Below are 24,204 nucleotides of genomic sequence, written 5' to 3' on the forward strand. Positions count from 1 at the left end.
ATGCTTTAGCTTGACACAATTCCCAGATTTTTCAATCCTATGTTGTCTTTTTTTTTTTAATTTTGCTCTGTGTGTGTGAATTTATAGGGTTGAATTAAGTATGTTTAACTATGTCTTAGAAGTTTGGGCTAACAGTGAATAGGAATTGTAGTTACCAAACATCAAAGAATGTTGAAGACTACCAGATGGCATTATCACCAAGGCGTAAGATCTGGAATACGTATTTGATTCCATGAATTAATTTCAGACATAGGCATTGAAAAATTTACATGAAAAGGACTGGGTAATGATAGTAAAGTGATTGCTAAGTGATATTAAGTGAATGAAAGAACATGTGTTACTATTTTTGACATGTTTTCAAGCCTTATTTTCAGAATGTCGATATTTTAATTCTTCTGCAAGTGAATTTTCAAAGAATAATAATTGGAAATTTATTGCTGTTTCATGAATATAAAATAGTATTTATGTATTTAAAACCTTTCCTGCTTCACTAACCATTACTAGCTTGAGAAAATCAATTAGATTTCTTCTTTTTTCAAGCACATTAATGTACATAATTTTATTTCATCCCAAAGACTTAGAGCATGTGATTTTATTCATTCATTTTATATAAAGACGCAGAGGATGGAGGAAAAATAGAAAGAGGAGGAGTAGGAGAGAGTGGAGGACAGGAGATTTGAAATAGTAGCTTAGCTTGTGTCTGGATGATACATTTTTTAAATGCCAAATCTTCCCATTATACCTTAAACAAATGAGTATGTTTTCTATTTTGCAGATTACTTTTTCACTCCAATATCCCTTTTTAACAGCTTTGAATTTTAAAAATGTATTTTTTATTGGAAAAGGATTTCAGCTTTATGGAGAGCGTCTTCTGGTTCACTCCCCACATGGCTGCAATGGCCAGAGCTGAGCCATTCGAATCCAGGAGCTTCTTTCTGGGTCCACAATGTGGGTGCAGATCCCAATGCTTTGGTCTATCCTCAAGTGCAGGGAACTGGATGGGAAGTGGAGCAGTTGGGGCACAAACTGGCACCCGTAGGGGATCCTGGCACTTGCAGGATAAGGTTTTACATTGAACCATCATGCTGGGCCCACGGCTTTGAATTTTAAAAGTAATTTTATCAGAAGGAATTTGCACATCATTTTCCTGAGCAGCAATGTAACAACTTTTAAACAATATGTTAATGTGCCTAAAACGGAATGTTTAGTATGTTTTCTCTATGCACTAACTTACTGGATTTTAAATATGCTGGGCACTATTCTGAACACTGAGAAGAAAGTGTGAAGAATGTAAAGTACCTTAACTTTATGGTTTTGGATCTTTTACATGAGAAAGACTATAAATGAAAAGGTGAACGGTAGGCAGTGTCTTCAGGCAATACCGCAGTGTCTTCTAATGCTGGCTGCAACTTCTAAGCCAAGAACTCACCGAGTATACTGATCTGTTCTTGAGACATCTGGGAAAGGGTGATTGGACCGGATGTTGCTGGATGCACTAAATCATCCTCTTGATAAAGGATCATCCTGCTGCTGTCCACTCATCCTGGAATATCAGAGGATCCCCAATGAACATGTGGCAGTGGCAACATCTGCACTCATAAGAAAAGCTTCTAGTAGATAAAAAGAGTTTAAGTTTGTGTGCAACTTCTTGCACTGTAAGTTCTGATTTCCTTGGTCCCTGCTGGCTCTTTCAGTCACCTGACAGATATCTACCAGGATTTCAGTTGGAAAACAGATCTGTTTGTCTCTTTTCTGTCCATTTTCCTGACACAGGAAGCTATTTAAACATAAGCATTTACATCAGTGGCATGAATGAATAGGTCTGTACCTATTTACATTTAGATAAGAGAGGTTCTTCATTAACCTTTTTACAAACTTCATGGAGTTGGAAAAGTCTAGTCCGTATCAATCAGGGTCTGTCATTTTCTTCTGTAAAGAACCATGTTATTCTTTTCTCTGAGTGATACTCAGGAGGCCCCATTCCACCATTGCAAGAAACTTTAGGGACAGAGGTAGGTAGTTCTTAATTCACTCAACTCCAAGTTAGTAGACATGTTCCAACCTTACTTCTGAAGGCTGGGAAGTCCACGACAAGCTGTTAGGGAATTGATAAGATGACCTCTTCCTGGTTCTTAGAAGCTGTCATTTCTCTGTGTCCTCACATGGCAGAAAAGACAATCAAGCTCTTAGGTCTCTTTTAATGAGGACATGAATGTTGTTCTTTAGGCTTTACCCTCCTGACCTAATCACCCCAAAGCCCTGCACACCTTTTATGCCATCATTTGTGGGTGAGGATTTCCATGTACCAATTTGAGGGGCGGGGGTTGGCACAAATATTTGGACCATAATATAGAACATCATGTCATCTTGTGTGTTTACACTAGACCCAAAAGGACAACAGTAATAGTCTAGTCAGAAGCATCTTGGGCTTCCATGTTTCCATTGGGAGTCCTCCCTAGAGGTGCTGTGTCTCAGTCTACTAGATCATATTGTTCAGTAACGACTACAGGAGCTTCCCTGCTGTTAATCCGTATTATAGCTGATGCAAATCTCTCAGATATATTATGAGTTTTGCATGAATCCATCATTGTTTTTGGTGTTCTTGAGCTCTATAGTTTATTACTGATGTTGTACACAATCTGTGTTTATAGAAACAAACGAGACTACTACTAGGGCCCTAATGACATACTATGTGAGCCTAAAAAGCCTTTAGACAGGAGGGAGCATTTGAGGAAAGGCTAGAAAATCAGAAATGGAGGAAATATATTTTTGACCATGGAATCATGGAGAAATAAAAGTATGTGGTATACTCATGCAGTGGTAAGAAGTTTATATAGCTGAGAGCATGTAGAATAGTAGGAGATGACTTGGGACAGAAGTATTGGAGCTATTGCCTCAGAACCACATAAGACATTGGTCTATTTTAGAGATGGAAACAAGGAACTCATAAGTGACCTTACTCGTGTTCATAATTTTAAAATATAAAATTACTGTTCATTTCTATATTTAACTGACATTAATAATGATTGTATCTCCTTTCATGTGTTTTTCTTATTTGATTTTTATATTTGAGTGTTATGCCTCTGAACGTATTATTGTATTCTTTTATAGAAAAGGAAAGTGAGATATGGAGCATTTATGTGACTTCTAACCACATGTGATACAAGATCTTTTTTTTTTTAAGTATTTTTTAAGATATACTTTATTTGAATGTAAAATGGGGAGCTCTTTCAGCTCATGATTGACTGCTCAAATGGCTGCAGCAGCCAGTGCTGAGCCAGACTGAATCCAGGAGCCAGAAGCCTCTTCCAGGTGTCCGTGGTGGGGCAGGATCCCACATACCTGGATTATCTTCTGCTGCTTTTCTCAGGCCATTGACAGAGAACTGAAGTTGAAGTGGAGCATCAGGGACTGAAGTGGTGCCCACATGGGATTCTGCCATCGCAGGTGGCTTTACCCACTGTGCCAAAATGTGATCTCCGAGATCTTCTGGCTTGTACTTTGTTAGGAGTGTGTGTGTGTGTGTGTACTTATAAGTGTATGTACTCATAAAACTGTATATGGATGCTTTTTGTCTTCTTCCCTCAAATTGTGTTTTCCTTTCCTCCTTAGGATCTGGCTTTTACCCTGGAAGAAAGGCAGCAGTTGAATATTCATGGATTGTTGCCACCAAGCTTCATCAATCAGGAGCTGCAGGTCCTTAGAGTAGTTAAGAATTTTGAACGTCTGAATTCTGACTTTGACAGGTAAGGTACTCATAAAAGTGATTTAATGTTTCTCACACAATTGTCTATGCATTTTTATGAAAAATTTAAAGTACTGGTCTGGTCAGGATAGTCAAATTAAAGGAAAATTTACTTGTAAATACAATGATTTTAAAAAAATGTATCCCCTTTAGGAAAATTTGAATGAGTTAAAATTTTACTTTCTAGGCCCTGTACGGTCACCTAGCAGCTAAGGTCCTTCCCTTGAACACGCCAGGGTCCTATATGGGCACCGGTTCTAATCCCGGCAGCCCAACTTCCCATTCAGCTCCCTGCCTGTGGCCTGGGAAAGCAGTCGAGAACAGCCCAAAGCCTTGAGACCTGGAAGAGGCTCTGGGCTCCTGGTTTTTGGATTGGCTCAGCTCCAGTTGTTGGGGGCACTTGGGGAGTGAATCAACAGACTGAAGATCTTCCTCTCTGTCTCTCCTCTCTTTATATCTGACTTTGCAATAAAAATAAATCTTAAGAAATTTATTTTTTACTTTCTAAATTGTATTTCTAAATAGTATGACAGATACTATTTTTATTGCTTAAGTTTACATTATCAAGAAATGATATACTAAACAAAGAAAAAATTGGTTAAAATTATGTTTAGTTGGGCCTGGTGGCATGGCCCAGCAGCTGAAGTCCTCGCCTTGAACATGCCAGGATCCCATATGGGCGCCGGTTCTAATCCTGGCAGCTCCACTTCCCATCCAGCTCCCTGCTTGTGGCCTGGGAAAGCAGTCGAGGATGGCCCAAAGCCTTGGGACCCTGCACCCATGTGGGAGACCTGGAAGAGGTTCCTGATTCCTGGCTTCGGATTGGCACAGCACCGGCCATTGTGCTCACTTGGGGAGTGAATCATCGGATGGAAGATCTTCCACTCTGTCTCTCCTCCTCTCTGTATATCTGACTTTGTAATAAAAATAAATAAATCTTTAAAAAAATTATGTTTAGTCAAGCTTAAGACATTGTAGGAGAAAGCAGTTTTTCCAGCCTCTGGACATTGCTCTAATGCTGTTGTGAATTTAAGGTACTTATTTTGTTTAGAATTCAGTTTCTACGTTTGTACATAAATAAAAGTAGCATTTTCCCCTACCTTTGGAATTAGATAATTCTATGTTGGAATTCTGTTTCTTGCCTGCAAGCAAGGGTCCCTGTATAGATCATTTTGATTATTATCATGGTCTTTGTATTTGCTTTCTTTCTACTTTTTTTTAAAGATTTGTTTCTTTTGGGCCCGGCGGCATGGCCTAACGGCTAAAGTCCTCACCTTGAAAGCCCCGGGATCCCATATGGGCTTCGGTTCTAATCCCGGCAGCTCCACGTCCCATCCAGCTCCCTGCTTGTGACCTGGGAAAGCAGTTGAGGACGGCCCAGTGCATTGGGACCCTGCACCCGCGTGGGAGACCTGGAAGAGGTTCCAGGTTCCCGGCTTCGGATCGGCGTGCACCGGCCCGCACCGGCCCGTTGTGGCTTACTTGGGGAGTGAATCATCGGACGGAAGATCTTCCTCTCTGTCTCTCCTCCTCTCTGTATATCTGGCTGTAATAAAAAATGAATAAATCTTAAAAAAAAAAAAAAGATTTGTTTGTTTTTTCAATTGGAAAGTTAGATTTACAGAGAGAAGCAGAGACAAAAAGCTCCTCTATCTACTGGTTCACTCCGCAAGTGGCCGCAATGGCTGCAGCAGAACCGACTGTAGCCGAGTGTCAGGAGCTTCTTCCAGGTCTCCCATGCAGGTTCAGGGTCTCAAGGCTTTGGGCTGTCCTGCACTGTTTTCCCCGGCCACGAGCAGGGAGCTGGATGGGAAGCACAGCAGATGGGACATGAACTGGCACCGCATGAGATTGCGGCAGATGAAAGGCATGAGGACTTAGCCACTAGGCTGTTGCACAGAACCCTTCTCTCTACTTTTGACTCTGCCCCTTTTTATTAAGGTGTTAAATCTAAGTTTTTAAAAATCTTTACTTTGGAGATAGCAATAGAGTATTATAAAATATTATTAGCGTTAACATTATGAAAGTATTGGTATAGAAACGAAAAGAAGTAGCTTACTTAGTAATTAGAAAATATTGATTGTAATCAAAATACTGTAAAGGAAAAAGCCAATAAGGGTGTTTGTGTGTGTGGGGGGGTGCGCATGCCTGTGCCTGTGCTTTGCAAATCAAGAATCTCCAGGTGGGCTGGCAAGGTAGAGATCTAAGGTAGAGTTGCATTTCATGTTCTAAGACCGTGTGCTGGCAGAATCCCTTTGTGCTGGAAGGGTAGTCAGCTTTTGTTCTGTTAAGGCCTTCACATCATTGGTTTGTCCCATCCACATTCTGAAGGATAACTCAATTTACTCAGTCTAGCAATTAAATGTTATCTCCTCAAAATGAAGTTTGATTAAACATCAGAATGGTGTCTGTTATACCCTGTTACAGGTAACATAAAAATTTATGTTTAGAAAAGTTAACTCTGGGTGAGATATGCATTTACTAATAGAAAGGCTATGTGATACAAATAGTAATAAAGTCCCTGGAACTTTCCTACCTTCCTTATTTTTAGGGTGGGTGTTATAGTCCCGTAATCATTCCTTGCTTGTCATATTCTTTATTTATTTACTGCTGCATGTCAAAAGATAGTCTTTATGTTTACTCAGTGAAGTTGATGTTTAATCTATGCATATAGTGTTATTTTTATGTCATTTTGTAAATAGGCATGAAACTTCAGAGTTTTTTCTTTCAGGTCTTTAACAATATTTCTAAAGTCTTTCTTGTTCAGTTGTTTTCTTATGAACGTAAAATATACTTGCTTGAGAGATATTTAATTATATTTCTAAGTAGCTATTTCCTGACTTTGTTGAATATGGATCTAATTATATGTAACTTCCCCAGGTACCTTCTCTTGATGGATCTTCAAGATAGAAATGAAAAGCTCTTTTATAGAGTACTCATGTCTGACATTGAGAAATTTATGCCTATTGTTTATACTCCTACTGTGGGTCTGGCTTGCCAACAGTACAGTTTAGCATTTCGGAAGCCAAGGTATGTGAATTTTTTTTCATTGTAAATACAGCTTGCTCTGTCTTTTTGGTAAGGTTTTTGTGGTAATTTTTTTTTTTACATGGGCAGAAAAAATACATGGTTATGGTATGCCTTATGTTTTAAAACATGTAAACATTGTGAAATAGCTATGTTAAGTTAATTAATGTTTGCATTTTATCATATACTTATTTGTGGCAGGAACATTAAAATCTCTGTGCAATTTTCAAGTATATTATGCAGTATCATTAGCTATAGTCGTTGTTGTATGATACACTTCTTTAGCTCATTAGCCCCATGAAATTTTAAATGTGTTTTATTTAACTATCAATTACATAATCCTACATCATGCCCTCAGATCTTGGTAACCACCTATGTAACCACCTCTATGTATTAGGCTATGTTTAGGTTTCAAATACAATTGAGATCATGTGATTTCTTTTTCTGTGCCTGGCTTCTTTCATTTAACTTAATGTTCTCCATTTTCATTCATGTTGAAAATGACTTAATTTTCTCCTTTTTTAAGGCTCAATGATAATCTGTTGTGTATATGAGTATACAGTGCATTTTGTTTTTGTTATCTGTTGATTTCAAGTCATATCTATTCTGAGTAATGTTTCAGTTAATGTGAAGGTAGATATCTCAGTAGCATACTGACTTAATTTCTTTGGATGTACACCCAGTAGTAACACTGGGAGATGTTACATTTCTATTTGAAAGTTTTTTAGGAACCTTTATGTAATTTTCTATAATGGGTGTACTGATTTACATTTCCACCAGTGGTGTACAAAAGTTTCCCTCTGTACACATCCTAACACTTATCTTTCAGATAATGCTTACTTTAACAGATATAAGGAGATATTTATTTGTCTATTTTAATTTGCATTTATCTGATAATTGTTGAGCATATTTAATTCTCTGTTAGTCATTTCTGTGTCTTCTCTTGAGTGATGACTATTCACTCACTGTCTTTTGAATCTAAATCTGTGTGCTTTATTGCTTATGGGCTTTCTGAGTGCTTTCTTTATCTTGCATTAACGCCTTTAAAATGATTTTAGTATTGTTTACAGTTGAGTGGGATACATTACCATGTGGGCCTCTGATTAGGGTCGGGAGGGTCAGGTATGCAGGAAAGTGGGTGGGACACATGTTTTGGTCTTTTTATTTTTTTCCTCTTGTGGGGAGAAAGACAAGGGGAGAGGGCTGCTATTTGCTGTCAGATTACATTGGCACCTGTGGATGGAGAGAGTAATTTGATGATACCCTAGAGAGCCTGGTATTGGGAATAGTGTTCCAAGGCAGTACTGGAGTAGTTTCGATATCCCTGAGATGTTGTTGATCTTGCCGCTCCAGGGTTGAGAAAATATTTCCAAGGCCTACTGGTTGAGAGAGTCCACCTTAGAACAACCACAGACCCAGAAACAAGCTACAGTGCTTGACCAGGAGAATTGTCTAACTTATTCAGCTTTCCATCCTTTAATGAGCAACTCCTAAGGAGTATTGCGATCCAGTCTTACATGACTTACAACGGTTCTGACACTTGCCAACTGGTACTGTGGCCTGGCTGGCCTGTACCCATTCTGGCTCTTGTGATGGCAGAAGGCACAGCCTACTTATCCTAGCCTGGGCCTTCCCCAAAAACTAGCCCACCCTGATTCACAACTCTCATGTTCTTCAGTGGAAGAAACAGTCCAGCATGGGAGTCATTGAAGTTCCACTACCAGGCCCACTCCTGGCGTGGGTCTTATGTGTGCCACAAGGTGCTGTGGCCCAGTCTGAGATGGACTGTCCATAGTGTCAGCATTTTCCAGCAGGTATTATAGCCTGGCTTAGCCCAGTCTGCCCCAAGTCCCAGCTCTCATCTGCAGGTGCAGCAGCCTAGCCCAGCCTGGCCTAATGCCAGCCCTCATGTTAATTGGCAGGTGTTGCGGTCCAACCTAGCCTGGCTCGCGCCCTGTTCTAGCTCTCACTTGTCAAACTAGATGCTGTGAACTGACCCTACCTGGCCTGCTCCCATACCTGCCTCACACGTGTGCCAATAGGTGCTACAGCCCAGCATGGTCTATCCTGTTCTCAGCCCTGGCTCTCATGTTCAGCATTGGGACCTGCAACCTAGCAGGGTAGTTTCCCAGGTTCCCCTACCAGGGTATTTCCAGCCCTGAATCCTGCATGTGCCATCAGGTGTTGCTGCCCAGATTAATGTGGCCTACCCCCACTCACCAGTGAGTACTGCCTGACTGGCCCATGATCATTATAGCTCTTACCAGTGGGTCCTGCTGCCTTACCCCTCCTGGCTGTCATGTGCACTGGCAGACACGTGATCTAGCCTGTCCTGTCTCGTACCCATTCTGGCCCTTGTGAGAACCAGCGAGTTCTCGAGCCAAGCTAGGTAGGCCTGTCCACAGACATATCGATGGGTGCTGCACCTTTGCCTAGCATGATCCACCCAAAGCTCCATCTCTTGCTTCCTTCAATAGGAGCAGTCTAGTAGGGAAATCCTCAAAGTCTCCCTAGCAAGTGGTTCAACCCATCCTTGCATGGCTCACCCACAGTTTCAGCCTTTCTTGGTGGGTGTTGCAGCCCCACCCAGTCAGTCATGGTCTATATGACCTGTTATGGCTCTTATGTGTGCCAGTGGATACTTAGGCCTGGCCCAGCCCAGCCTTTCCTCAGATCTGGCCCACACAAATACTAACGAGTACTGCAGCATTGCCTTGCCTCGCCTGGCCTGCCCCTGAAACCCTGCTCCTGTGCTCCCCCGAGGCAGCTATGGACTGGTAGGAGAGTTCCCCAAGTTCCCCTATCAAGTCTGTTCCCAGCCTGGTATCTCGCACATGCCAGCAGGAGCATGGTCTGCCCTCTGTCTTGGCCTTTGCATTCACTAACAAGTGCTGCAAGCCTGGCCTTCTACAGTCTTCTCCCAGCCACAGCCTCAGCCAGTGTCAGGTGGGTTCCTATTGGGGGAGTTCTGTGGTCAGCTTAGCTTGGCCTACCACCACCCTCAGCCCTCTATGATAACTGCTGTGTACTGCAGCACCAAAGAGGAGAGCCCATAATTCCCCTTTAGAATCTTCCTAAATCTGATTCTCTCGTGTTCTGGTGGGTGCTGCTGCCCAGCCTGATGTGGCCCAACCCCTGCTCTGATACTCATGGACGGGTACTATGTCCTAACCCAGCCAGGCATGCCCTCCAGCCCCAGCTTTTGCAAGTGCCAACACAGGTGGAGAATGATGCTATTTAGCCTAGCCCAGGTCTCTTACTTGGGTAGGTGCCTTGGCCTGACCCAAACATTCTTTCTGCTTCCTCCCTCTCTAAACCAGTCAGCTCTTTTGCCTACCTGTGAATGCAGTGGCCCAGTCCTTGGGCGACTCCAGAAATCATTCCTTCACTGTCAAACATAGCCTCAGTTACTCCCACTCCAACCCCCCCTACACACTTGGGGGCCAGGATGGCTTGTCCTATCCCAGAGCTCCATACCTTTCCCTTTTACTTTTAAGAGAGAGAGAGAAAAGAAGGAAGGGAGGGAGGGAGGGAGGGAAGGAAAAAGGGAAGGAGGGAGGAAGGAAGGACAGAGAGACAGAAATCTTAGCGCCAGCAATTCTTTTTGGAGCTTACTATGTATTAGATCATTTCCTAAGGGCTTGAGATAATTCAGTGTGCATGTATTTTAAGAGCAACAGACACAAACATATGAATAAAAAGCAAATTATCTAGGATATTTGTAGAGAGAGTAGAGCAGGAAAGGTGTATGGAGAGCAGGAGTATTGGCTGCTTTCCAGGAGACAGTTGTGGCTCTAACATGATTGGTGCGGTCATCATCGGAAAATGATATTAGAGGGTTGAGAGGCAGAGTCTTGTGGATACAATGGAAACATGTACCAGACAAGAGATAAGATCACATATGTGAGAAAAGAAGATGGGTTTTTGTATATATATTTAAATATTTTAAAGATTTATTTTTATTGCAAAGTCAGATATACAGAGAGGAGGAGAGACAGAGAGGAAGATCTTCTGTCTGATGATTCACTCCCCAAGTGAGCGCAGTGGCCGGTGCTGCGCTGATCCGAAGCCAGGAGCCAGGAACTCTCCCAGGTCTTCCACGCAGGTGCAGGGTCCCAAGGCTTTGGGCTGTCCTCGACTGCTTTCCCAGGCCACAAGCAGGGAGCTGGATGGGAAGCTGGGTTGCCGAGATTAGAACCGGCACCCATATGGGATCCCAGTGCATTCAATGTGAGGACTTTAACCACTATGCTATCGTGCCGAACCCAACTTTATTTTATTTTATTTTTTAAAGATTTATATATTTTTACTACAAAATCAGATATACAGAGAGCAGGAGAGACAGAGAGGACGAGCCTACTTCACATGATTCACTCCCCAAGTGACCACAACGGCCAGTGTTGCGCTGATCCGAAGCCAGGAACCAGGAACCTCCTCCAGGTTTCCCATACGGGTGCAGGGTCCCAAAGCCTTGGACCATCCTCGACTGCTTTCCCAGGCCACAAGCAGGGAGCTGGATGGGAAGTGGAGCTGCCCGGATTAGAACCGGCGCCCACATGGGATCCTGGCGCATTCAAGGCGAGGACTTTAGCCGCTAGGCCACGCCACCGGGCTCCCAACTTTATTTTTTTAAAAAACAAAGGTGTGTGTAGGCATATATTTGAAAGGCTGCATGATACACAGAGAAAATGAATAGAGAAAGAAGAGATCTTCTATCCCTTGATCCACTCCCCAACTAGCCTCAATAGCCAAGGATGTGTCAGCAGAAATTAGAAAGTATAAATTTGACCTGGAATTTCTACATGTGTGACAGGGAAGCAAGGACATGGATCATCCTTCACTGCCTACTAGGAAAATTTCAGAAAACTGGATTGGAAGTTAATAGCTGAAACCCAACTCAGCGCTCCAGTGTGGGGTTTCATTGTCACCAGAGGTAGCCTTACCTTCTGCACTACCATGCTGCACTCAGATTTCTTAAATATCAAATAGTTGAGTAACTTTTTAATGCTTCCAGTAAGTGGTCATTTTGTTGTTGGGTATTAATACAACTTTCACCTTTTGCCTATAGTTATAAACCTTGGGTTTTGATTTATACTTATTGTACAATATTTTGATTCATTTATCTTATTTCCTTTAAAATGAGCTTTATACTTGCACTATTTTTTAAGATCTCAGAAAAAGAAATGCCTTATAGAATTTTTTTGAAGGAAACCAGTTTCATGGAACATGTGATCTCATTTTAACTGTTACTTCAGTTGATTTTTTTAAGTTAGAAATTATTGTTAGCAAAATATTGGTTTTAATTTATTATGGAGTCATAGATGGTGATGATTTCTTGAGCTGCTAATTCAAACTTTTATTTTCTGATGAAATGACATATTGTACTTTTGAAGGTATGTATGTGACGTGTGCTAACTATGAGTGAGTTACCGTATTCTGTATTTTCTATGTTGGGAATTCAGCATAGGCTCAGAAGTAGTTTAAAGTTCCATACTATCTGCTTTCCTAAGTATTGCTTTAATTAGGAAAATTTTGGAGAATGGAAAAAAATGTAGACATGATTCAAACATCCGTTTTTTACATCAAAATCTAAGTATTATCCAAATGTATGCATAGATGTATAAATCTTTTTAGCAAAGCATTGAAAGTTATCTTTTATAGTAAGGACCTGTTAAAAATATAAAGTAACAGTTCATGGTGTCTTTATGTTCATCTAGAGACTTCAGTTGTGGAAAACTTGAGTGCGAATTGTTAGGATCCAAAAATAATTGCTCTAATCTATGTAGTACTTACAGGTGTTTTGATTTAGGTTTATATATAGCGTATGGAGAATTAATAGAATTCCAGGTTTTATCTTACATGGTATTTACAAAAATATCTAAATTTGAACATTATTTTCCCATCTTCAAGGAAAACGTATGTGTTTTTAAGGGCAAATGTGAGTCTCACTCTTCATTACAAAGAAAAAAAATAAAAGAGTGTTGTTTGATCTATCTGGTTAAGATGTCTCTGGCCACTTTTACAGTGGAAAGAGTTAAGCTACCTGCTGAGACGCTAACATCACATGTAGGTGATGGATCAGAACCTTGCTGTGCCTGATCCAGCTCCCTGCTACTGCGCTTGGGAAAGCAGACTCCTCATGCAGCCATGTGGAAGGCCCAGAACAAGCTCTTGGCTCCTGGCTTTGGCCTGGCCCAGCCCAGGCTGTTGCGTTTGGAAAGTGAACCGGTACATAAATTCTCTCTCTCTCTTTTTCTCTCTCTTTCTGCTTCTCCTACCTCTCTAAGTCTTTCAAATAAAATTTTAGAAACGAATCTTTAAAGATGCCTCTGTCCTATGTAAGACTGCTTGGATTTTATATCTGGCTCCCAGTTCTGGCTTTCTGATAGTACAGGTGCTAAGAGGCAGCAGGTGATGGGTCAAGTACTTGCATTCCTGTGATGTGAGATACTTGAATGGACTGAATTCTTAGCTCCTGGCCTAGGCTCAGCCTAGTCCTGGCCTTACAGGCATTTGGGAGTAAACCAGAGAACAAGGAAAAGCGTTCTCTCCTTCCCCATGTCTGTATTTCTCTTTGCGTCTTGTACATATCTTTTAATTTTTTTTAGACAGAGAAGCTATAGTTTTACATCACCTGTCACATACCCAGATAACATCTGTAATATTATATTTATTTGTGAATACTGTATTTATAAACGTTCCTTAGCAATTTAGCATGTATCTGAAGGAGACTATAGGACTGATGTTATTGGAAATTTGTCATACAAGTAAATTGAGGAGGCAGAAATTTTTGGACTAAAACAAATAACCTTTAATTGGAAAGATCTTTATATGGAAGAAAGTGTGTATATGCGTAATAGAGCCTCAGAATATATGACTTAAATTATTGTATAGAAATTGTTACTATAGCTAACTTTTAAAGGGTTTCTGATAATTTGTCTGATATTGGAATTGGAATAGACTTCCTTATTTGCATCACTGGAGATACTCAAGTGGTTTGGGTAATCATTGAGCATGCATGTTATAAATGAGTTTCTACCTTTATCTATACCAGCAATCCTATGATACACTCAAATAGCAGATTGTTAAACTTGTAACTATTGCTAAAGGACTATCTATACTACTGTGATAATATGGGAGAAAATGTTGGGAGCAAAAAATGAGAGGGAGGAAGCGGGGAGGGAGGAATCCCTATGCCCACAAAACTGTATCCTGGAAAATGGTAGCAACAAAAAAGAGATTCTTGTATTGGATTAAACATTTGAATTCCAAGGTCACTTTTAAGTATAAGATTCTGTGAAGATTTTTGAAAAAGAGCTTATTTAAATAAATAATTCCAGGGAATTAGAAGACCTTAAGTAAAGCTAACATATGCTGTTTAAGATACCTCTGCTTTCTAGCTCAAGAAGTTTATAGTTGCAACTTCTCATAATTTTAAGGTTTATTAAAAATGGAGGCAGTGTGGTGGTTCATGGGTTACACTACTTCCTGTCACACTAGCAGCATAGATGAATGTTGATTTGATCCCTGCTGTTCCACATCGGACCGAACTCCCTGTGGATGCATGTGTGGAAGCATCTGAAGAGGGCCGAAGTGACTGGGGCCCTGCTGTGCGTGTGGGAGAACCAGATGGATTTCTTGGCTTCTGGCTTCAGCCTGGTCCATCCCCAGCTTTTGCGACCATTTGGAGGGTAAATAAGAGAATGGAAAAATCTCTATCTCTCCCCTCAACAATCCCAGTCTGTAACATTGCCTTTCAAATAAATAAATAATATTTAAAAACAGATTTATGAAAATGATAAATTTTCTTTATTTTTAAAATTTGTCATGATACAATTTTGTAGGTATAGGGATTCCCCTTCCACCTCCACTTCAGGGATTTTAAACAGATTTAAGCAATTTATTGACTTTCTACTCCATTAACTAAATATATATCCAATGCCAGTTTACATAGTATTTAGTTTTAATATTTTTCTAACTTGAGAATGCATTTTTGGTGTAACAGTTATGACATTACTTAGGATGTCTGTGACTCCTATGAAATATCTGGGTTTGAGTCCCAGCTGCCCCTGCGGCTCCACCTTGCTGGTAATGCATAACATGGTAGGCAGTGATGATGGCTCAGGTAGTGGGAAATGTGAATTGAGATCCCAGCTCATGGCTTCTCCCTGGCTGGCCCAGTCCTGGCTCTTAGAGATATTTAGGGAAGAACAAGCAGATGGGAACATTCTCTGTTTCTCTTTCTGTCAAAAAAATATATTTCTCTAATTTGGTTACAAATTTAATGTTGATATTTTCTCATTTCTGGTAGATATGTCTCTGATTTTTAGAAAATTTGGCATGCTTTTCCAGTCTACTTTTTAACATATACCTTTAAACTCTCATTCATTTTCAAAAGTTTTCCCTCAGTTGTAGATTTGCTAGTAGAGAAATTAAAAGGAATTTTCTCAGAAGCAGGGTTTCCACTTCTCCCTGCTATTTCTGCCACCAAAATCAATAACAGTGGAGAAAGGGCGAAATCAGTGTTGGCTTTTATTATCCTTTCCAGAAATCCCTATGTGCTTCCCAGTTATGCTTCTGAAAATTCATGATTTGTTTTCATTAGTTCTCTTGACTAAATCACCAAAAATTTATTTTATTCATTTTTAAAAAAATGTTGGGTATTTCAAAATGTTGGATATTTTCTAACCACGTTATTTGGTAGTATACACTTAAATCTTTAGAAGACAGGCATAATTATAGTTGTTAATTTTAGCTTGATACTAAGTATTTTATATTTTATAAGCACCGTAGTAAAATTTGTAAGTTTATAGAATTCTACATTACTTTATTATATACTAAAAAGAAGACATAAAAGTTACTGGTTTTCATTTATTTCTTTTTTTTCACATTTTATTATTATTGCTATCATTTTATGATACAGTTCCATATTCCCTTATCCCCTCCCCAATTCCCTCCCCCCCACCTAGTTCCTCTATATCATTACTAACATATAATTCTTCATACTCAGTCATATGTCCATCATTGCGGGCATGGACAATGGCAGAGAGTCCAGAATCCTATTGTCAAGATACAGTGAACAGTTTCATTGTAAGTCCATCTTTGTCTGGAAGCAGAAATGCATACTACACTGCATCCTCACATCTGGATGTTAGTCTCCATTTCACAGCTACTGTACATCCCATTAAATGAAAAGTCATGATACAAAATGAACAATAGAAAGAAAAATAGAAATTTACAATGCCATGAAGTTAAATGACATGTTACTAGATATGACAGTCTCCATTACACAATAACTGCACATCCTCTTAAATGAAAAGGAACAAAACAAAATCAACATCCGGGAGAAAAAAGAAATTAACAGCACCATGAAGTTCAATAACATGCTATTAAATGACTAACGTGTAGCTGAAGAAATGAAAATCAAGAAGCTTCTTGAAGAAAATGATGCCACTGCATGATCTATGAGTCATTGAATGATTTAATCAGAAGAAAATGTTTTGGAGAGATGAAACCAACAGAAAACAACAAAACACATGTGATACAGTTTACGCTGATCTTTGTTGAAGTGTGTCTCCTCCAGACAATAAAAAGATGGGTTTTGTTTTTTAATCCAGTCTGCTAATCTATGACGTTTGATTGAGCTTACGCCAGTTACATTCAGAGTTTAATGTATATGGGTGGTACTTTGGTCCTGTCATTTTAGGAATGGGTTGGTCATTGGTTTAGTCTTCTGTTGTCATTTTAGTGGGATGTTCTTCCTGTTTGCCTTTAGTTTTGGTAAGTGCTATTCCTCTTCTCTGTGAAGAGAACATCTTGAAGTATCATTTGTAGGGCAGGTTTGAAAGAGGCAAATTCTTTTAGCTTTTCTTTACTGTGGAAGAATTTTATCTCATTTTCAAAGACAAAAGAAAGCTTTGCTGGATATGTTATCCTAGGCCGACAATTTTTTTTTTCTTTTGGAATCTGGAATATGTCACTCCATTCTCTTCTTGCCTGTAGAGTTTCCTGTGAGAGATCTCCTGTGAGTTTAATTGGCTTTTCTTTATATGTCAATTGATTCTTTTCACGTGCACATTTGAGGATCCTTTCCTTATGTTCAATTGAAGAGAGCTTGATTATCATGTGTCTTGATGAAGATCAAGACTATTGGGAGTTCTGTGCCCCTCCTGGATCTTGCCTATTGGGAGTTCTGTGCCCCTCCTGGATCTTGTTTCCCAATTCTTTCTCCAGATGAGGGAAATTTTCCTTTATTATTTCATTAAATACATTTGCAAACTCAGCTTCTCTTTCTGCACCTTCTGGGACTCCCAGAACTCTTATATTTGGCCTCTTCATAGTGTCTTTTAATTCTTGAATACTTTTTTTGGCCTGATCCAGCTTTGCTTCCAGCTTTTTGTTTGCTTCCCCCTGATGACAGGAAATATCTTCTAATTCTGAGATTCTTTCTTCTGCTTGTTTCATTCTAGTTTGGAGACTCTCCACTGTACTTTTAATTTGCTCTACTGTGTTCTTAATTTCTGATATCAGCCTTGATTTGCTTTGTTGCTTCCTTAAATTCTTTGAACTCTTGCATGAGCTTCTCATTTTTGATCAGAATCTTTAAAATGAGTCTTATGGATTCTGTATCTCCTATCTTCTCGATGTCTTCCTCAGTTAACTCTGAGGTTGGCATAGGGTTTTGCTCCTTAGCAGGGGAGTTTTCGGTAATATCCATTGTGCCTTTGTCTCTTCTTTTACTCTTGGTCATTGCACTTCTGGTTAGCAGAGTCTTTTCCTTGGGGCAGGTTTCTAAGCTGTGTCACCCACAGGTCTACAATGCGATTTTACTTATTGCAGTTGGTACACAACTTTTTGCTTGCAGGCACTTGTGCCACAACCTCTAGCGAGTTCCAGGTCTGGGTTCTTTTCTTTTCTTTCTTTCTTTCTTTCTTTTTTTTTTTTTTTTAAAGATTTACTCATTTTATTACAGCCAGATATACACAGAGGAGGAGAGACAGAGAGGAAGATCTTCCGTCTGATGATTCACTCCCCAAGTAAGCCACAACGGGCTGGTGCGCACCGATCTGATGCCGGGAACCTGGAACCTCTTCCGGGTCTCCCACACGGGTGCAGTGTCCCAATGCATTGGGCTGTCCTCAACTGCTTTCCCAGGCCACAAGCAGGGAGCTGGATGGGAAGTGGAGCTGCCGGGATTAGAACTGGCGCCCATATGGAATCCTGGGGCTTTCAAGGCGAGGATTTTAGCCGCTAGGTCACGCTGCCGGGCCCCAGGTCTGGGTTCTTAGGTCAGATTTCCACCATGGTCTCCACAGCCCCACCTCCTGGCTCACCACTCTCCACCTCCTGTGATACCATGCTGAAGCTTTACCGTTTTCTCTGCAACCTTTCTCATACTTCTGGTTGGAGCAGGTCCCAGGATTAGAGAGATACCAGGTGTCCTATATAATTGGGTTGTTGGTGGCACTGATCTTGTCGGAACCTGTTGGACTTTAGGTCTGGGTGCCACACGGACCTATTTTGATCCATACGATGCCACAGTCAGTATTATTTTCCTGCGCGACCAGTGCAATCCACTGACGTCAGTGAGTTCTTGGGAGCTCAGCACATGCACAGTTCACTGTTGTCTCCTGCAGTCCCAAAGCTATTGCCACAGTGCGCAAAATGGTGCCTGATGTACCACTACTAGAGTTCTTGATCTGCTGGCCGTCAGATCTGAGGGCTACCCAGACCTGCCCCAGGTGGAACACGTAGAATGTCACGTCGTTGCAATTCACTGAGTCAGAAATGAGCTCACTCCCAGCTCAGCGTATGCTCCATCCTTTTCCTTGCCCTTTCCTCCTTATCCAAAATGGCGCCCAATTCAGCTCTAGGGGCAGACCGGGTTGTGAAATCCACGCTGTTCTTGCACTGCCTGTCTGAGATCTGCTGCTCTGTCTCTGCTCCTGGTCAAATCAAATGGACCAGCAGGACGGACAGATCTTTGTCTGGGTTCACCACACAATCTCCCAGTGAAAGTCCTTCCCACCTGGTTGCTGGTGGAGTTTCAGCTGCTGTTGGAGTTCAGATTGCTGTGCTGGAGTATCAGTCACTGCAACACCACCCTTCTGTGTCCTCTCCTTTCCTGTGTCTGTCAGTCTCCAGGTACCCCTCTGCTGTTGTACTGTCCTTTCCTATTTCCTGAAATATGTCCTCTGTGCTTCATCCTGATTAAATGCTTTTCCGTCCGTTTAAGCGTGTCCTTACCCTCTTCTGCCATCTTGATTCTCTGGATTTCATTTATTTCTAAGCAGAAATATTTCTCGCATAACAAATGAACCTTGATCTTAATGTGATTATCTGATGACTGAATGAATGGCATTTATAATATTTTGCCAAGTATTCTACATATTTTACAAATGTAGTGCTCCCTAAGAAGTAAAATGTTTTCACTAAGAAATGAGGTAATGTATTTTAAAAGCTGAGAATGTATTATTTCCCTATCCAAAGAAGTAAATTCTTTCTGACAACTTGCCAAATATAAGCCATCTGTCTCATGAGGTCAGTATTACCTTAGGATTCTTTCCAGTATTTTCTATCATGAAAAGTTCTGTACAAGTTTTAAGAACATTCTACTTATTTATATTTGGTTGAGTGCTTATAGTTTTAAAATGATTGAAGAACTTAAATAAAAGATAATAATTTATAAATTTTTTAAAGAAAATAATCTACACTCTGAGTACATATTTATTTAGAAAATAGTAGTTGAATTGTGATATGGAGATGAAGTAATATTCAGAAATTTCATTTTATAAAAAAATGTGCATTGTTTTGTGCCAAAGTTGAAAGTTGAGCTCACATTTTTTTACCTCCAGGTCTTCACTGTTAGAGTTGTTCAGAGTAACAGAACTGTGAGGTTAAGTATGTATGTTATGTGCATATGAATATGCAAACTCAAGGGAAAAGTGAGTGGGATTTATTTTAAGGAATTGACTAGTGTGACCTTGGGGGATGGTCAGAATCTGTAGTTTACGCTACAGACTCGAATCTCATGGAAAAGTTGATGCTGTAGTTGAGTCTGAAGGCAGTCTGCTGGCAGAATTCCCTCTTCTTCAGGGTAAGTTAGTCCTTGCTAATAGCAGTGTTTTCTGGTTACATTGTTGGCAGGGGGACGCAGAAACTTGTTTCATTAAGTTTACGTATTTAAATTTGGACACCATGTAAAATTATCTAAAATAATGTCTGACTACATGTCTATATACTGTGTCTAATCAAGGTGATACATTTTTAATCATCCCATCCTCCCAGGACTGTGCTGGGTTGTATTATTTTTGGATTGATTATGTTTTCTACCTTGGATATGAGTTGTTTAGAGAAGCCACAGTCTAGTTAATTCATCCTACTCTATCCTACCAAGATTTCACCTTTAAATGCTTCTAACCCTGGGGTTGGTGTTACGGCATTGCAGGTAAAGATGTAGTGGCCCATATATTTGAGTCTCTGCCACCCACATGTTCCAGATTCTGGCTTCAGCCTGGTCTAGCACTGGCCAATGCAACATCTCGGGAGTAACCAGAAGATGGAAGATCTCCCTACCTGATCTCATCTCTCCTTCTCCCTCCGTAATTCTTTTCTTTTTTGATTTTAAATTTATTTATTTATTTTATTATTCCATTATGCAGTGCCATAGGCTCCGAGATTCCCCCCTTCACTATTTCCCCAATTTCATTACAATAGTATCATCCTTCAAATCAGTAATAAGTCCATCATTCCGCTATTTAAGTGTAACCTAACATTATTGACATGAACAATGGCAGAGTCTCCAACATCCCATTGTCAAGATATATTCAAATAAATTTTAATAAGTTTCTAACTAATTGGATTAGTGACAGTAATTTAACATTTTAATCTAGTTTTAGAAATTGTCAAGTATTATTGTCTGCTTAGTTCTTGCAGAACATTCTTGTTTTGTTTCTTTTCAACATTGCTGATTGCTTACACTCTTTTGGTCCTTTCTTGGTCATTATTTCCTCTGTTTCTTCCCTTCACTAGGAAATTATTGAGTGTCTATTGCCAAATAGATATTATCCGAAGTGTTAAATGTAGATAAATGAAAGAAATTTTTCAGCCTTTGGCAGTTTACAGACAGTTCTCAAGTTGACAGAGAAATATACAAATACAGTTTGTGTTATGAAGGAGATACACACAGTATATTGATAAACAAAAGGATTTCTCTCATAGTATATTTAGGATAACATCTGAGAGGACAATAAATTTATGTTGAGGCTTAAAGGATGAGATATCAGTTTGTGTAAACCAGAAAAAGAGATAACTTTTGAGATCAAGGGGAAATATAGCACACTCAAAAGTCCTGTGAGTGAGAAAGAAGGGCAGTACGAGAAGGGGTTCGAGTTAGCCATACAGAGCCTTGTGGGTTATGGTGGAGTTTGATTGTAATTCCTTATCCAGTCAAGAAGCCTTGAGCTATTATATGATAACATATAATAATTTTATAAAGATTACTCTGAATGACATATAAATGAAATGACAAAGTAGAAGAGTATAGATCAGTAAAAAGAATTGTAGTGTTCAGTCCACTTCCACCAATTCTAATCTCTTTGATTAGACTTGATCCTCTTAGGATATGAAGCAAGGAAATGAAGGAATGCTGTAAGCTTTTGATTGCCAATAGCAGTGAGCAGTTCATATGGAAATAACTCTGCAGTCTTGTATATTGATATACAACACTCAGTGTATTTATACTAACTCTGAGTTCATCAGCTGAGACTAACTGCTGTCCACAAAAAAGTTGTAAGTTTACAAGCTTAGTATGGTTCGTTTCGTCATCTTCCTCATAATGTTCTCCATTGTTCACTGCACAAACTCATCTTGAAGTATAAGGAAGAATCACCAAGACTGTGTTATTTCCTACTACTAAATATTATTGATTTCATTTTGGTGTACCTATTTTTAAAATTAAAAGATGCTTGTAGGAGAGCTCCAAAGCTGCTTACGTAGTTCATTCTCAACTGGACACTCTGCTCCTCAAAATGTAACTCGTATCACTGTGTGGTTACTAAAATGTAAACACTTTAGGCTTATCTTGCTTATCTCATATATGCCTTTCCACATTCCCTATGAATTTATTGGCTCAATATTTCCACAAAGTGAATGTAATGCATTTCCCATGTTAAATATAGTATATTGCATTTTTATCTGCACAACTAAGTGCAATGACCCACTATACCCATTAAGATGTCAGATCTTTCTAAGGTATTATTTCAGATCCTGTGTTTGTTTTGTTCTGTATATTCTTATTCACTCATAACCTGAGAACTTCCAAGTCATTATCTCTAGCCCAATTTCATTTCCTAAGCTATTTACCAAGTCATTTCTCTCTAATGAGAAGTTTCTCTTTGGACTGCAACTATCTCTACTTACCTCCTCCTCAGTGTAACATTTCAGGCCTCCAGGTCTCCTTATAACATTATAAGATGCAACACCATCCACTCAGTTATCCAAAGACAAAAATGTTGGAGACATTCATGATTTTTTTTTTCACCTTCCTTTTTTTGAGCTTTGTCATTTTTAATTGTGTGTTAAATCTTTCTTGTCCATTATTTTAGGTAAGATCCTTCTTATTTCTTTGCTGGGCTTATGTATATTCATCCTTGAAAAGTGGCAAAAGAGTGGGTTTTCAAAGGTCTGTCTGTTATTCTTTCTGAAATCATTGTTTTGTTTCCCATTTCTCCCCTGAAAAAATCCAAACTCCTGATGGAGCACATTGATAGTCTGTGCCGTTTTGATGAGTAGTGACTGTTTTTTTCTGACTATTGACTGTATTTTTACACGCTTGGAGTTGCACATCTGTATCCTTCACCTCTACTCCTGAACCTGGTTAGAACTGGCACAATCTTTGCTGAGCAGATAATTGGGCAGTGAAACATGAATGTGCATTGATAATCTACCTTGTGCTTTAAACCTAATGATGCTGGATTTAAATGCCTCCATTGCTTTTAATAACTGTGTGATCTTGGACGTATAACATAAATTCTCTATTTAGTTTCCTTATCCAAAGTGTGACTATTCTTATGTTTGTATAAAATGGTTTCTGTTAAACTTTCGTTTCACAGGTATATACAAGAACTTGAAAATGGATTTATCTAGAGGTCAGACACGCCAATGGTTCTCAAATACCAAATTTTGAATAACTAGAAATTTATTTTCAACTCACTTTCATTTGATACTATTGTTACTTATTATATTTGAAACATAATTTGTTTTGATATCCAAGGAAATTGTAATGGAAAAGGATGAGTATCATATTGAATCATTAGCTAAAATGAGATTTTTAAAATTTAGAATACTTTTGAAAACTACAAATGGAAGTTGCATATTATGAATACCCTTGGGGAAGGTATTTCTAATATAACAGTAAAGCAAGACTAGGAACAATTAATAAAAACATTTTTACAAGATTCATAGAATACAAAGGAAGCTATAATACGTAATTCTTCTTCATGGCTAGTATATCATATTTGCTACCTCCAAGGAAATATAAATATTCCTGAAGACAGCTGGAAAATGTTCAGGGTAAGCAATAATTAAGCTTTATTAAGTTTCTTGAGGATGCCTTTATCCAGAAAAAAAAATCTTGACATTGGAGAATTCCCTTTTTTCCACATCAGTAGATGAGCTAATTTTTTCCAGTTAAGATAAATGAAATGGGATGTTGTAGACTGCTTTTGCAGACATTATGTCTGTACCAAATTTAGCTTATTATCTTCCAGCTATAAAACATTCTTAATACATGACTATTAAAGACTTGACATGGACATAGTAATTATAATTTTATTATTCTTCAGTATTTCTCATGTAAAATATGAGTTCATTAAATAATGTAAGAATCTTTGCTAATGAATTTAGTTTTATTTATTATGTGAATAAATAATTTTGAGTAGTGTTTGTTAAAACATGTAACTCATTTACATGAATAATGTCAAAGAACATATTGCACTACTCTTTTGTGTGGAATGAATTACATCTTAAAAAATACCATAAACCTTGGGCAATACTAGAGGTCAGTATTTTTAATTCATATCTAGAGAAAACCACCACTGGATATGATGGGAAGAATTCCTTGCAGGTTAAAAAAAAATAGATGAATATGTTGCTGAAGTCTCCTTTATGTATTTAGCTCATTTAGTCAATTTAAGAGTTACATGAAGATTATTTTTATTCATTCAACTTTATTTGCAGACATTCATAAATTAACATTATATTTTATTTTCATTAGAGTCTAGAAGAGAAAGAAATGCCATAGAAGACATTTTTAATTATTTTGTAGTGTGTTTAGTATCTTTCCATAATCCTTTCTGTACTCTAATTTCCCTAAGAGTTAAACATGTGCCTTATTGTCTTTCCCTTTTAACTGTAAAATTAACTTAGAATTC

At 39.1% G+C, this 24,204-nt stretch overlaps 1 protein-coding gene across 1 annotated transcript in view; it reads left to right on the forward strand.

Moving 5' to 3' along the window:
• Positions 1-24,204, forward strand: part of ME1 (malic enzyme 1) — a 168,787-nt gene that overhangs the window by 21,444 nt on the left and 123,139 nt on the right. Inside the window, exons 2-3 of the mRNA XM_058661081.1 lie at positions 3,613-3,746; positions 6,626-6,775. Of these exons, the coding sequence (XP_058517064.1) occupies positions 3,613-3,746; positions 6,626-6,775 (284 nt within the window). The remainder of the gene's footprint in view (positions 1-3,612; positions 3,747-6,625; positions 6,776-24,204) is intronic.

The sequence above is a fragment of the Ochotona princeps genome, chromosome 1 (genome assembly GCF_030435755.1).
Source record: "Ochotona princeps isolate mOchPri1 chromosome 1, mOchPri1.hap1, whole genome shotgun sequence".
NCBI classification, from domain to species: domain Eukaryota; kingdom Metazoa; phylum Chordata; class Mammalia; order Lagomorpha; family Ochotonidae; genus Ochotona; species Ochotona princeps.